The sequence below is a fragment of the Balaenoptera borealis genome (genome assembly GCF_965194805.1).
Source record: "Balaenoptera borealis genome assembly, chromosome: 3".
NCBI classification, from domain to species: Eukaryota; Metazoa; Chordata; class Mammalia; order Artiodactyla; family Balaenopteridae; genus Balaenoptera; species Balaenoptera borealis.
In genome coordinates, this window is record NC_138866.1 from 86,930,435 (window position 1) to 86,947,107 (window position 16,673).

The 16,673-nt window shown below is 37.0% G+C and overlaps 1 protein-coding gene across 2 annotated transcripts in view; it reads left to right on the forward strand.

Moving 5' to 3' along the window:
* Positions 1-16,673, forward strand: part of GOLM2 (golgi membrane protein 2) — a 102,030-nt gene that overhangs the window by 46,603 nt on the left and 38,754 nt on the right. For both annotated transcript variants that reach the window (XM_082388791.1, XM_082388792.1), the window contains exons 5-6: positions 3,303-3,447; positions 3,751-3,831. In XM_082388791.1, the coding sequence (XP_082244917.1) occupies positions 3,303-3,447; positions 3,751-3,831 (226 nt within the window). The remainder of the gene's footprint in view (positions 1-3,302; positions 3,448-3,750; positions 3,832-16,673) is intronic.

The following is a 16,673-nucleotide window of genomic DNA, read 5'->3' on the forward strand; positions in this document are numbered from 1 at the left end:
TGAAAAATATTTTTCTTGGTCTTCGGCAGCATCTCATCTAAAGGACTAGAAGTTAAGGAAACCAGGTTTTCATTCTTCGCTCTTTCACTATTTTGCAGCGTGATGTTGAGGGCATCATTGTTTGAATCTGTAAAGTGGAATGGCTGCTGCCTGTCTGCAGTCTTCCTTGAAGAGACGTGGGGGTAGATTGCTGGAAGATGGCAGGCCTGAGTGAGCTACCTTGGTGGCATTGAGGGCAGTCAGAAGGTATTATTGAAACACTGGATGGTTAGAGGAGCATAGTAGAACACGGAAGGAAGGGGACAAGAGGCTTGCTGTTGCAATTGTGTTATTACAAGCCCAGTATATAAATAATGGGATGAATTTGCTCTCTTCTCTTCTCCCAAGAAGCACGTATATAAGCTTTTTCCTTTTTCCTGCCTAGTGTAGTTCTCCCTTTCTGCTCTTCTGTATTAGGCTATTTTTATATTATCAATTAACTAATATCTACTCCAGTTCTTCTTTGCACTTATCCTGCCCTAAATGGAGCAAGGTGGGAAGGAATGGAGATGCTTAAGAGAATTTCTCCTTTCTAGGGTGACATACCAGCTGCCTAATTCTACTCCTCATCCTCATTCTCTGTTCTTCAACTACTATGACTAGTTGATTCTGTGAAATTTCAGTTGTTTTTCATAGGAATAAATCCATTGTAAGCTATATGAAACAAGCATAAGTTGTATTGAGGGTTTTTTTTTGTTTTTTTTTTTAACTAAGTACATTCCTGTCTTGGAAATTACTCTGGGGAAGGGGTCAGCAAACTAAATCCAACCTCCTGCCTGTTTTTAACTGCCCATCAGCAAAAAACGGTCATTACATTTAAAAATGGTTAAAAACTCAAAAGAATATTTTATGATATGGGAGAGTTGTAAGAAATTCAAGTCTTAGTGTCTACAAATACAATTTTATTAGTACACAGCCACACTCATTTGTTTATTGCTTTCATGCTACAAAGGTAAATTGTTATAAACCAGAGGAGACTAAGAAGACCTGAGTACTTAAATGCAATGTAGTAAAAAATTAAATAAATGCAATGTAGTAAAAAATTAAATAAAGTAAAAAAATAAAATAAATGCAGTGTAGTATCCTGGATTGGATCCTGGAACAGAAAAAGGTCTTAATGGAAAAAGTGGTGAAATCTAAGTAAGTCTGGAGTTTAGTTAATGTACTAATGTTGGTTTCTTAGTTTTGCAAATGTACTGTGCTAATGTGATGTTAACATTAAGGGAAATTGAGAAATGGGTAATTACTTTTCTATAAATCTAAATTATTTCAGAGTAAGAAGTTTATTTAAAAAACAATTAGGGGGACTTCCCTGGTGTTGCAGTGGTTAAGAATCCGCCTGTCAGTGCAGGGGACATGGGTTAGAGCCCTGGTTTGGGAAGGTCCCATATGCCGCGGACCAACTAAGCCCGTGTGCCACAGCTACTGAGCCTGCACTCTAGAGCCAGCGAGCCACAACTACTGAAGCCCGCACATCTAGAGCCCACACTCTGCAACAAGAGAAGCCACTGCAATGAGAAGCCCGCACACCGCAACAAAGAGTAGCCCCCACTCTCCGCAACTAGAGAAAAGCCCTCGCGCAGCGATGAAGACCCAACACAGCCAAAAATGAAATAAACAAATAAATTTATTAAAAAACAAAAAAACAATTAGATGGTCCCTTTACCAAATCAACAATACTGTGTTTAGAAAGCCATCTTATTTTGTTAATAGTATTTAATATCGTCCATTCACATAAAGGTATTGCCGTTAATCATCAAAGGGACAACATCTTTATTAACTGTTTTAAATGGAAAAGTATTTTTGACCAGTAGTTTGTTGACTTTTAAGTTTTGTTTATTATTGTTTGTTTTATCCACATCAAAAAGCAGTGGAATATTATGGAAGTAGCCTTATGATGTAGCATTATAGCAAAAATGCACAGAGATGCAGGATGGCTGCTCAGGTTGTACCTCGTCGATTTTCTCACCTTTGGCCTTCATACTGACATGTTCAGAAATTTCAGTTTATCGTTTCACTCATCAGCAATTAAGCTCTCAGAATTGGCTATCGCTTACCAAGTTCCCAGAAACTGTGGGAATGAGAAAGACTGTGGTTTGAATCCCTTTTCCACACTTCTCTAGCTTTGTAATCTTGAACAAGCTGCTTAAACTTCTTTAAGCCTCAGTTTTATTTTGTTTATCCCAAAACTGTTCGTTTGTCTCCACTAAAGGATAGACTTGAAAACAATTTGTAAACTATGAAACATGTTGCAAATGTTTGTTGTTGATTTTATCTGCCAGGTACACTGGAATACCTACACCTGATTGTCAAAGCACCCTTTCTTCTTTATTGTGACAAATTCTTACAATTTGGCTCCTATTTTTCTAGATTTTCTGTAGATTTTTTAGTAGATTTTTTTTAAAGTAGATTTTTTATAATGTTACCAATGATTGCATTGCATAGTGCTTTAGAGTTGACAGAACATTTAATGTTAATATTATTATGCATTAAATATTAATATGGCAACCCAAGCATGTGTACTTGACTCCTTGCCTCTCCCAGTTTTCCACTGAGGCAACTCAACCAATATAAAAGAGAAAACTGGCCCCCCACAGAATTGAGTCAGACCTAATCATAAACCTGAAGATTCAAGTTTCCAAGGAGGAGATATGGTTAGTTGAAGCAGGTTACAGGGAGCACTGACTTGTGCATTGTTCTGCCATTCCTTGCTATGCTTGAGTGGCCAGTGCACCTGGGAAGAAGTTTGCCTGTTTTCCACCCTTGCTGTTTCTACTTGGGGAAAAGCCTGACAATGTCAGTAGCCATCTATCACACTTGAGGGGGCACCTGTGTGCCAACCTCCTGCTCTCTGCTATCCTGCTCGATTACAACATATGCCTATACAGAACCCACTCTGCCCACAGCACCCAGGACTGTGCCAAACTGTAGGCCTCCACAGCAACCCACAGTGCTCAGCAAGACTGTCTTCTCACAGAATCACCAAAGAGAATTATCAGCATAGCCAAAGAGAATTATATCTGCCTAAAATTTTAGGCCATTTATGATAGAGACTTTTAAAAAATATTACTTATTCTCTGACTTCATATCAGGTATAAAAACTGAACAGAAAATAATATATCCCACATCTCTAAGTGTTTAGAATTTAGACCCATGGTATGTATTTCAAAAAAATGAACTGTTTCAGAATATTAATAGTTGTGTCAATAGTTTCACATTTTGAACTGAAAAATACTTACTGTTACCAAATCTTAATCTAACAGCAAGAGGCCCACAAGTTTGAATCAAAAGATGGAAATGAATTGGATATAAACCATCATGCAATGCCTAAAAACGTTCCAAAAGTTGCTGAGAATGCTGCAGGCAAGCATGAAGAACCCTCGAGCAATCATATTCCACATGGGAAAGGTATTACTATTATTTTGTGTTAATAGGATATTGACTTTTCTCATTTTGAAGTGGACATTTTCAGTCATAAAGAATATTGTTTGATTACTTCCATTATGATTAGGTGTCTGTTTCAAATTTGGATCCTTTAATAGAGAAGAAAAAACAGTAAGCTTATAGAGTTACAACTATGTCCAAAGCAAGATATAAAGATATTCATTTGATATAGCCTATTGCTCTACAAACTGATTGTTACATTCCTTCAAAATATTTTCAATTTATGTAATGAAAAATATAAAATTATATTTTTTGTTACTTGGGCAGAACAAATCAAACGAGGTGGTGATGCAGGAATGCCTGGAATAGAAGAGAATGACCTTGCAAAAGCTGAAGATCTTCCCATTGGTAAGTAAAAGTTATTAGAATATTTAACTGAAGTGATCATGTTATTTTTCATGTGACTCTATTGTTGTTGTTTTTTTAAAATAAATTTATTTATTTATTTATTTATTTATTTATTTTGGGCTGCGTTGGGTCTTCGTTGCCGTGCGTGGGCTTTCTCTAGTTGTGGCAAGTTGGGGCTACTCTTCATTGCAGTGCATGGACTTCTTATTGCAGTGGCTTCTCTTGTTGCAGAGCACGGGCTCTAGGCACGCAGGCTTCAGTAGTTGTGGCATATGGGCTCAGTAGTTGTGGCTCGCGGGCTCTAGAGCGCAGGCTCGGTAGTTGTGGTGCACGGGCTTAGTTGCTCCACGGCATGTGGGATCTTCCCAGACAGGGGCTCGAACCCGTGTCCTCTGCACTGGCAGGCAGATTCTTAACCACTGCACCACCAGGGAAGCCCATCATGTGACTATTGTTTTTTTGAGTAACACCTGAGAAAAGTCACAGATATCTGGATGATTGATATTTCCAGTTAACTAACTCCCCATTAGTTGCCAAGATATAATTGTTTTGGATATATTTTTATGAAAAATTTTGCTAAAATGTATAAAGTACTTGTTTTTGCCTTAACAGTCAAGCATAAAGAAAAAAAGTGTCAAACACATTTGAACTTTTTCTTGATGACTCAGTTATTTCTCATGACAGTTATGCTATGTTACAGCTATTTATGTTTACTAAAAGTATGTGTGGCTTATTTCTTTCAGGCTCAATGTTCCTAGATTGCTGTGTTGTTGATGTGCTTTAATATGGCATAGTAATACCCTTATATAGGTTTTTACGACTTGGCGTTTCTTTTCAGTTAATCACCCTACACTTTAAATAGCTTATTCACTTTTTTCCCTTGTTTTATGGCTACTTCTGTTCAGTGTATATCTTTCTCTCCATTAATGTGTCTGCTTCTTACCCATTTCCACTTGGTCTGTATCACTGCTGCTATCCTAATCACATTCAGTTTTTTTCTATTTTTCTTGGCTATCATAGGTACCCGTCCCTGCTGACTGCAATATATTATGGTGGAAAGTAGAAAGAAACAGCACATCTTTGGTCCTTCTTAGCTGTTTTTATTCCTTTTCAATCTCTGTGATCACTTCTGTGGTTATAGCTCATTGTATGTGGCTGAAATTGCTGAGTGTCTGAGGTCCAAATGCATGAAGTATTAGTCCTTTCATTTGTATAGTTTTTTTATCTTCTCAAATTCTTTCGTATCTATTATAATCTTTTGAGTTTCCAATTCACAGTATATTCCCTTGAAATAAAGGTCGGGACAAGAGCAAGAACATGAGTTTAAAAATAAAGAGTAAGGATGAGCATGATTTGTTTATAAGGCAATGAAATTATCCAGTGATTCTTAAAAGTGTAGTCCTTGGACTAGCAGTATCAGCATTACCCAGGAGTTTGTTAGAAACACGAATTCTTAGGTCCCATTCCAGACCTGCTGCATAAGAAATTCTTGAGATATAGCCCAGCAGTTCGTGTTTTAACAAGCTCTCCAGGTGATTTTGATCTTTGCTAAATAAAGTTTTAGAACCACTGGCTTAGATGTAAATTTAAAGAAATGTTGAAAGCAAGGACCATGTATTCTGAATTTTTGCAGTACTTACTCTAGTCCTAGGCTCACCGAGTTTTAGATTGATTTTTCTCTTTATGTTGTGCTTACTTTTTCTAACTGAATGAAAGATTCTTTAAATTCTGTAGTGCTTCACAATTTTCAAAAGTTTCACACACATGATTTCATATAATCCCATAATAACCCCTTTTTTTCCCCCTACCCTTATATCGCTCCTCCCCTCTCCCCTCTCCCCACGGGTAACCACTTGTTTGTTCTCTATATCTGTGAGTCTGCTTCTTTTTTGTTTTATTCATTAGTTTGTTGTATATTTTAGATTCCACATGTAAGTGATATCATATAGTATTTGTCTTTCTCTGTCTGACTTATTTCATTTAGCATAATTCCCTCCAAGTCCATACACGTTGATACAAATGGCAAAAGTTCACTCTTTTTTATGACTGAGTAGTATTCTATTCTATCTCTGTACTTATATTGCCTATACCACATCTTCTTTATCCATTCATCTGTTGATGGACACTTAGGTTGCTTCTATATCTTGGTAATTGTAAATAATGCTGCTAGGAACATTGAGGTACGTGTATCTTTTCAAATTAGTGGCATTTTTTTTTTGGATACTTACACTGGAGTGGAATTGTTGGATCATATGGTAGTTCTGTTTTTAGTTTTTGAGAAACCTCCATACTGTTTTCCACAGTGGCTGCACCAATTTACATTCCCACCAACAGTGTACAAGTGGATTAATTTTTTTTTATCTTTGATTTTCTGTAATTTGAAAATGATATACTGTGAAGCAGTTTTTTTGTTTATTTTTTGTTTGTTTGTTTTGGCATTTATCCTGCTTGGTGTTCCCTGAGCTTCCTTGATCTGTAGTTTGGGGTTTGACATTAATTTGGGGAAATTCTCAGTCATTATGATTTCAAATATTTCTTCTGTTCTTTTCTCTCTTCTCCTTCTGGTATTCTCATTATGCACATGTTACACCTTTTGTACTTGTCTTAGGTATTTGGTTCTATTTTTTTCCAGTCTTTGTCCTCTTTGCTTTTCAGTTTTTGAGGATACTATTGATATATCCTTTAGCTCAGAGCTTCTTTCCTCGGCCTTCTCCAGTCTACTAATAAACCCATCAAAGGCACTCTTCATTTCTGTTACAGTGTTTTTGATCTCTAGTATTTCTTTTTGATTCTTTCTAGGATTTCTGTCTCTGTACTTATATTGCCTATCTATTCTTGCATGCTGTCTGCTTTATCCATTAGAGTTCTTAGCATATTAATTACAGTTTTAAATTCCTGGTCTGTTAATTGCAACATTTCTGCTGTGTGTGGTTCTGAAGCTTACTCTCTCTTTTCAAATTGCATTTTTCGCCTTTCAGTGTGCCTTGTAATTTTTCCTTGATACCTTAACATGATATACCAGGGAAAAGAAACTGTTGTAAATAGGTCTTTAGTAATGTGGTGGTGAGGTGTGGGGGAGGGAAAGCATTCTGTAGTCTTATGTTAGGTCTCAGGCTTTTAGCGAGCCTGTGTCTCTGGACTCTGAACTTCACAAGTGTTTCTCAGTTTTTTTCCGACCCCCTTAGGTGAGACAGGGTGGCTAGAGTGGGCTGGAGTTGGGTATTTCCCTTCCCCAGGTCACTTAGACTCTGATAATGCCCTAGCAGGTTAGGCGCTGTTTAACTAGTTTCTGCGGAGGGCAGACAGAGAACTGAGGGCTTTGGTGTATTTCAAAAATGGTTCCTTTTGCCCTCCCCCTGCCCGAGGGAATGTTTCTCCGGTATTTACTATGGGAACCTAGTTGAGCTCCTGGAGATAAATTTCACAGCTTTGTGGGAGCCCCCTCTGTGACTGAGTCCCCCTAGAGTTTTAACTATGAGTTGCCCATACTGAGCCTCTGGCAATTAATTAGTTACAGTTCAGGTTTTGGTACCCTGGCACTGCCTTCTATGGCAGTTTCTGTTCATTAGTCTCTCCTGTAAGCCAAGACTCCCATATTTGCCTGTCTCTCTAATCATGGTGGTAGTAGTTTGACCTGTGTCCTACTCTTTCTTATGGGCCCAAGAAGAGTTGTTGATTTTTCAGACTGTTTAGCTTTTTTCTTGTTGTTAGGATAGAGTGGCAACTTCTGAGCTCCTTATATGCAGAACCAGAAACCAGAAGTCCTCTGGATTAATTTTTGAACCTCTTTGAACTGTTGGTGCTTTGCTTTGAAAATCATTGTTCATAACAGTTATCCTTAATTATTTAGAGAAGTGTTTTGAGTATAAAAATTATTTTGATATAGTCACTGGTGAAAAGAAACTTTGAGCTGTAGAGTCTAGTTAGACGCAAACACAAAGGAAAGCCATGTTGTATCTTCGTACCTTGAGCTCCCAGTGTGGTCATGCCTTGCACATGGCAAGGTCCCAGTAAATGTGTATGGTCGAATTACCAGAATATCTTTAGCAGTGGGGCAATGGTCTCTAGAGTCAAACTGGTGGATTCAAACCATTGGCTCTGTCTTTTAACAGGCATGGGATCATTTATTTGCCCTTATCCTTATCAGTGAAATAGGATAACAGTTTCAACCTCATAGGGTGGATGTGAGGTTTAAACGTAAAGCACCAAGAACAGTGCCTGTCATATAGCCCGTGCTATATAAATCTTAGCTGCCGTTGTTATTACCATGATTATTTTATATTATTAGAAACATATTTTTATCTCCTTGTCACTCCTTTTACTGAGTATTGTCTTTTCTCCCTGAAGTAATCTGTGTCATAATTCTTAATGCCAGTACAAGTTCTGGTGCGTATGTGGGGTCCCTAATGACTCTATAGAGGCAATAATCCCACAGAGGAAGTAGAGGGAAGAACACATCCTTGTATTTTTTTTTCCATCCTTGTAATTTAAAAACAGACCCTTATGTGTTAATAGCAGTTTTGTTTACGATAGCCAAGACTGTACTAGAAACTATAGCAGAGCAGTGCCGAACTATCTTAAAATACAGCTCTGAAACAGTCAAGGGGTGTATAGCATGCGCCTATGGTTAGCATGATGCTTCAGCTTCTCAGCTTCCAAAGCCATAGAGCTAAACCTTAATGGGTTTTGTTTGTTTTTAATGTTGATTTGGAGCTAGCCACAAGATTTTACAGGAGTCTTGTAGTTTAACGCATTACCTTCTTGACCTGGATATTTTAGGCACCTGTGATGTTAGGCAGTTACATATTTATATAACTAGTTTTTAAACTTTTTTAGATTTAGAAACATTACAAACTTACAGAAAAAGATAGAAAATAACATAATGAATAGTCAAGTATCCACTGCCCTTTAAAAAAAAACACACAAAAATAATGTAACATTTTGCCACGTTAGTTTCAGATATTTCTGTTATTGATGTTATTGTTAAAGAAATAAAACATTACTGATAAACTGAAGCCTCCCTGTGTACCCCCCAGATCTCAATCCTGTCTCTTCTTCCCCAGAGGTAACTACTGTGCTGAGATTGGTGTGTATCAATTTCCATACATGTTTTTCGACTTTTACTGCACTTGTAAACATCTGTAAAACTGTAAAGTATTGTTTTGTTTGCTTTCTTAAACTTTAAATAAATGATGTCTTATTATGTATTAATGTATTATGCTTTTGAGACTTACCTGCGTTATACCTGTGGCTTTTTAACAGTTATAATTATTTCACTGTATAAATATACCATAATTTATCTATTCATATATAATAAACAATTAGGCCACTTCCAGGTGTTTTTTGTTGTTGTTATTTCAAACAAATACTACAGTGGACATTCTCATATATATCTTCTTGAGCACCTGAGAGTCTCTGGATACTTCTAGTATTTGATTAGTACATTGAGATTAAAAGGTGAGCTTGTTGCTGACTAGAGGACAGGCCTAGAGATCTAGCTGTCCCAAGTCCTACCCAGTCACTGAGGGTTGAGGAGACCAATAGCTCAACACACTGGTAATCTGTAAACAATTCCCAGCGCAGTGGTTGCAAAGCTATGCACAAGGATATGAACTTAAAAGTAGAATTCTTGCATTATAGAGTACCTTCAGCTTTACTATACTTGTATCAGTTTACACTTTTGCTAGTAATATATGACAGTTTTTGTTTATCCACATCCTCAACTAATATTTGGGTTTGCTATACTTTAAACTTTTTGCCAATCTGAAATGGTACCTTAAATTTGCCTTGGTATGAGTGACGTTAAACATCTCTTCATATGTTTATTGGCCATTTTTGTTGCCTTCTTCTGTGATTTGCCTGGTAATCATTTTTGCCCATTTTTCTATTGGATTGTTGGTATTTTCCTTATTGATTTTTAAGAGTTCCTTAACAGTATGTAATGCAAATACCTTTTCCATATCATGCATATCAACAGAGAGGAAAATCTGATTTCTTACTTGGAAACTTCTTTCTAGTTTTAAGATCTAGTCAATCTCAGTAAAAATTGCCTCTAATGATTTACTCTGGGGAAAACTTCATAAAGATTTTTATGTACCTAAGCAGTCAGAAGTTCTTTTATAATTAATAATTAATAAAGAAAAACTTTTTGGTTTTCTAAAAGTTTGGTTTTCTTTCTAGGTAGAGCTACTCTATTTATAAGATACTTAATTTTCTAGAACAGAAGATTTCTACCTTGGCCATATATTGGAATCACTGGGAAGTTAAAAAAAAAAAAAACCCGATGCCTGAGTCCCACTCCAGAGATTTTTATATATTTGATCTGAGTTGCGGCTAGGGCTCTGAATGTTTGAATGCTTCTTAAGTGATTGTATTATGTAGCCAACCTAGAAAACCACTGCTCTCAGAGGATTCTCTAGATCTGCACTGCCTAATATCAATACATTAGCCGCTGGTCACATGTAGCTATTTAAATTCATTAAACTTAAATAAAACTAAAATTTCAGTTCCTTGGTCAAACTAGCCATACTTCAAGGGCTTAATAGTCACCGTGGCTACTGGCTGTTGTATTGGGCAGCACAGATATAGAATGTTTCCATCATTGCAGAAAGTCCTATTGGATAGTGCTGCTTTAATTGAAACTGGTAATAGAGTTTGTTTCTGGGGAAGAAGACTGAGGATAGAGATGAAAAGGGGACTTTTCATTATATAACCTTTTGAATGTTGGTTTCAAAATTTTATAAGGTAATTTTATTAAATACCTATTCAAAAATAAATATTTTTTAAAAAATTAAAGAGAGATCATTACAGTGATATTTGAGAGGAGAAAAAAGAAGATTATGTTTTAAAGAAGCAGTGTAGTTAATCTTTTTTGGGGGGGCAAAGATTCTTTAAAGTTTAGAGCTTTTAGAGGAAAAATTATCTAAATTTATAAAAATAAACATTAAAATATTTTAACAAATTAAATCACTGTAAATAGACTTTTAGGCATCTTGTAAAACAGAAATTGGCAAACTACAGCTTGGTTGCCTGTTTTAATAAATAGTTTTACTGAAACATTACCATGCTCATTTGTTATGTATTGTCAATGACTGCTTTTGTGCCAGAACAGCAGAGTTGAGTATGGACTACAAGCTTAAAATATTCACTATCTAGCCCTTTAAGAAAAAGTTTTCAAAGATCCCTGTTATAGGAGAAACAAATCAGGTAAAATTGGGCATTTTTTATTGTTGTTGTAGGGGAGAAATACTAGCACAATATCAAATTGTACATATTCCTGGAAACTGCTACTAAAGGTACATAATTACATAAACTTCTAATGATACATTTGGTTTATAATTGAAAGACATTTCTTTCACTGTCATATTTTATGGGGCCACAATTTATATTGGCCACAATTAAGAAAAAAGGAATCAAAATAGTCTTGAACCAGCAAGTATCATCCAGGGAGAATAGGATAGAATAGGACTCAGTGAGTTTGAGGGTTTAATTGGTGCCTGTTTCTCTCACTTTCTAAAAACTATACTTCTAAAATATTGTGTTTTAGTGGTTATTCTAGGGATTACTATATGCATCCTATATGTATCATGGTATACTTAGAAATAGTATTGTACTACTTCATGTAAAATGTTAGAACCTTACAGAGATATAATTCCATTTACTTTGCCTCATTCTTTGTGTGGTTGTTATCATATATGATATTTCTATATGTTAAAAATCCCAGTGTTTTCATTATTACTTTGGTTTAAAAAACCTGTAAGGGCTTCCCTGGTGGTGCAGTGGTTAAGAATCTGCCTGCCAATGCAGGGGACATGGGTTCGAGCCCTGGTCCGGGAAGATCCCACACGCCGCGGAGCAACTAAGCCCGTGCACAACAACTACTGAGCCTGTGCTCTAGAGCCCGCGAGCCACAACTACTGAAACCCGCATGCCTAGAGCCCTTGCTCTGCAACAAGAGAAGCCACCGCAATGAGAAACCCGCGCACCGCAACAAAGAGTAGCCCCCACTCGCCGCAACTAGAGAAAAGCCCGCGCGCAGCAACAAAGACCTAAGGCAGCCAAAATTATAAATAAGTAAGTTTAAAAAAAAAAAAACCTTTTAAGAAAATGGGAGAAGAAAATATTATGGTCTCTTATATTTACCACATACATACTTTCTTTATATGCTTAGTAACTTTATCGTGACTGTATGAATGGATTTTGTTGTCTTTTAAAGGGTGCTGAGTTTTGTTCTTGCAGACAGTTAAATTACTGGTGGATCTTCTTGATTCTGTTAGGCTTGGTTTTATGCTTTTTTTGGGCAGGTCAATGTTGATTTTGTTCTTAGTCTGAGGACATGGCCCTTAACTCTAAGGTGTGATCCCTACTTTTAAAGTAGAGTTTTAGCATTTCATTTGAATGCCCAAGATGCTCAGTGAAGATTCTGTACTGTGGGCCAGAGATCCAGTTGTCTCCAAGTGCTACATGACCTCTGTTTTTTTTTGTTCAGCTCTCAGCCCTGCAGCAGGTGCTGTGTGTTAGGCCCCACAGAGTCTCATCCTATGTATACACAGCCCAGGTCTTGGCCAGAGACCCAAGGGGAATATCCATGCAGATTTCTGTCCCCCATTTCACACAGCTCCTTTTTCTATAGTATTCTGTCCTACAAATTCCAGCCACCTCAGCAGCCCAGTCTGCTTCCTCTGCTCACTGAGACTGTTCATCTCATGTATATCGCTTCTTTCAAGAATTGGTCTTGTACTCTGGTTGTCCAATGCTTTATCTATTTTGTCCATATTAAAAATTGTTTAGGATGTGAGAGAGGGTAAGTCCAGTACTGGTTATTATGTCATGGCTAGCACTGGAAGTCCATGTTATTCTTTTTAAATTATATAAATGGATTTTTAAGTATGAAGGAATTTCAGTTCACAGACCAGGTCTTAGGAGCCATATGAGAACATCATTTTAATAGTCTCTATAGACATGTACCTATATTTCTTAGAGGGCTGAGATGGCTCCACTGGTCAATATTTGAGCAGCTACAAGCATGTTACATCTGTTTATGTATGCAGAACAAAATAACATAAGAATGTTACATCATTGTTTTGTATTGAGTGTTCATGCTTCTGAATGATTACTATTTTAATGGGTAATTACTGATCAGAGTTTCGTGAACTTCCAAAAACATTACTATAAGTAAACATTCATCAGGATTCCTAAGTGTGAGCAAACTGTGTAATCAGGAGGCTCAATAAATTGGTTAGGGCTGGTAGTTTTACATTTAAATGTTTTTGTTTCCTCAACCTGAATCTTGGATTCTTTTTTCATTTTGGTGATAAATGCTTAACTTTGACAACTGTAAATACTTAGTATATGTTGAACACCTACTATTTTCTAGGCATCTATCATAATCTATTAGCAAATATTCTCACTTATTCCCCACATTGATCATGCGGGGCAGATGGCATTATCCCTGTTTTTCAGATGAAGACTGAGGCTTCAAGAAATTAGGCACTAAAGTCTTAACAGTTAATAAATTACAGAGCCATGATTTGAGCCCTGGTCTAACTCTAAAGCCCATGGTTTTTATTCTGTCTTTTATTCTCTTAGCTGTGCAACAGAACCACCTTTGGAGCTTTTAATAACTACAGATACCTAGGTACCATCCCAATATTCAGTATGTCCGGGGTGGTATCTGTAAAACTGAAGTGTTGCCAGATTTGAGCACCACTGTTTACTAGTGCCATATTCCTTCTCCATCGTCACAGGCACTGGATTGTGAAGCCCTGTAAGGCAGAAAACTAGGAATGTGAACATTTTAAAGATTGTAGCTGTCACTGAAATAAGAAAATGAGCGTGAAAGGCAAGGATACTTCTTTTTTGGTTCTCAGGGTAAGGGCTGCAGCTGAGGGCTAATAGAGAAGTTGAGGAGGATTAACCCTAAACTTCCTATTACCTTTTGTAAGCGTATCAGCCAGGTTCTCCAGAAATGACTACTTTGAATTTTTAAGTCAAGTGAGAGGTATGTCTCATCTCTACTGTCATGAGTTTCAGTTCCTCATCTGTGAAAGGGGATATCGATCTCAAATAGATTTGAGAGTGACATGAGATTATTGCCTGGTTCATACTAAGTATTCAGAAAGTGGGAGCTACTATTATTATAATTAGTACTATTACTGCTTCCTTTGGAATTACCAGTTTAGTACCAGCCCTCAGCCCCCTAACTACCTATCCTAACATTTTTTATTGTTCATTGTCTCTAATATGGCCCCTTCTCTCCTCTCTGACATCATTTCTATGCTTTCCCCTCACTGCTTTCTTTGCATTCCCTCAGATATGCTGTGCATGTTCCTGTCTCAAGGCCTTTGTACCTACTGGCCTCTGCCTGAATAGTCTTCCTCCACGTTTCATTCATACCTCTGCTCAAATATGTCTTCTTCAGAAATGCCTCCCCTGACCAACCAACTAAAATAGAATGTCCCACTACTCTCTATCACACATCCCTATTTTACTTTATGCATAACATTTTCACTCTGACATTTATATTATATTCTGTACATACTTTTTTTTAAAGTAGCATTTAATTAATTAATTAATTTATTGAAGTGTGGTTGATTTACAATATTATATTAGTTTCAAGTGTAAAGTAGCATTTTAATACAATAGAAATAAATCAAGGGCTGATTAGATCTGGTGAATATAGTTAAAAATGTATTGCCTTTAACATGAAAAGATGCTCAACATCACCAGTCATTAGAGAAATGCAAATCAAAACCACAATGAGGTATCACCCCACACCGGTCAGAACGGCCATCATCAAAAAGTCTACAAACAACAAACGCTGGAGAAGGTGTGGAGAAAAGGGGACCCTCCTATGCTGTTGGTGGGAATGTAAATTGGTACAGCCACTATGGAGAACAGTATGGAGGTTCCCCCAAAAACCAAAACTAGAGCTACCATACAATCCAGCAATCCCACTCCTGGGCACACACCCAGAGAAAAACATGGTTCAAAAGGATACATGCACCCCAGTGTTCACTGCAGCACCGTTCACAACAGCCAAGACATGGAAGCAACCCAAATGTCCACTGACAGACGAATGGACAAAGAAGATGCAGTACATACCAATGGAATATTATTCAGCCATTAAAAAGAAAGAAATAATACCATTTGCAGTAACATGGATGGACCCAGAGACTATCATACTAAGTGAAGCAACTCAGGCATGGAGAGACAAATATCATATATCGCTTATATGTGGAATCTGCTAGTGTTGGAGGGTCTCCTGCAGAGGTGGGGGGCTGCCGTGGCTCACCGTGAGGACAAGGAAACCGGCAGTAGAAGTTCCGTGAAGCACACCCCAGCGTGAACCCTCCCAGAGTCCTCAACCAGCCCCACCAAAGAGCCCAGGCAGGCTCCAGTGTTGGGTCACCCCATATACATACTTTTTTTTTTTTTTTAAACATCTTTATTGAAGTATAATTGCTTTACAATGGTGTGTTAGTTTCTGCTTTATAACAAAGTGAATCAGTTATACATATACATATGTTCCCATATCTCTTCCCTCTTGCATCTCCCTCCCTCCCACCCTCCCCATCCCACCCCTCTAGGTGGTCACAAAGCACCGAGCTGATCTCCCTGTGCTATGCGGCTGCTTTTTAATTTACTTGTTGTTATATAACTTGGTCTGTTTTGTCCACCGCTGAATCTCCAGCTTTTTAGAACAGTGCTTAGCATATAGTACGTGCTTAATAAGTATTGCTGAAAGATTGAATTTCCAAATTTGATAGCTCTCCTTTATAAAAAAGACAAAACCCAATATCATAGTGGTAGGATAAAAGCTATGTGCTCTAGTGTATCCGGTATTTTGTCTTTATGTTAAATAGGTTTTACCATTTTATGTTTGGTAATTTTCCTTAATAATGGCTTTATCAATGATATATATTTTAACAGCCTAGTTATTAATGATATTATCTGATAGCAGCATGCTATTCTCTGTTGACTTGTATGTTTTCCCCTGGCTCTCAGTGGTCGTCAATGGAGAGGACCTGAGTAAAATATATCACAAATCATAACTTTAATATCATACATAATTGTTTGCATTCTTTTCAGTGTCTAATTCTTTCCCAGACTTCAGTTGTCTTTGAGCTCACATTTATTTAGTTTCTCTTAATTTGTTTAAGAAGTACACATAGTCATTGACCTAGTGTTTAGTACTTCCCTGAGAATTCACTCTATCGTGTAGTTACAAAAATGCTCACCATAAAATTATTTATAATGATAAATTGAAAACCATATAAATGTTATAGGTAAGCTTATTAGTTCATTAAATGTGTTCTATCCATAAATGTGATATGTAGTCATTAAAAAAGATAGTGTTGAGCTGTTTTTATTAACATATACATATATCTATGATTTTTTTTTTTTTTTTTTGGCCGCGCCATGTGGCTTGTGGGACCTTAGTTCCCCAACCAGGGATTGAACCTGGGCCCTCAGCAATGAAAGTGCAGAGTCCTAACTACTGGGCTGCCAGGGAATTCCCAATATACCTATGATTTTTTTTAATGAGAAAAGCAGGTTACAAGGAAGCACATACAATATAATCTCATTTTTGTGGAGGAAAAGTTAGATACTTGTATATGTATAGAAAAAAAGTCTGAAGAATCCTATCCAAAATTGGAGAGCAAGATTAGCAGTCTTAGTTTGTGTCCAAGTCCAGTAGTAATTTTCCGGATCTTCATTTGTTTTGGTACCACTAACTGTAACTATTAATTCTGGCCCCTGGAAAAGCCTCTGTCTTGTCCTGGATATAAATAAATCACCTCTCCCCTTAGTTCAACAAAAAAAAAGGCTGGAGTTTTTTT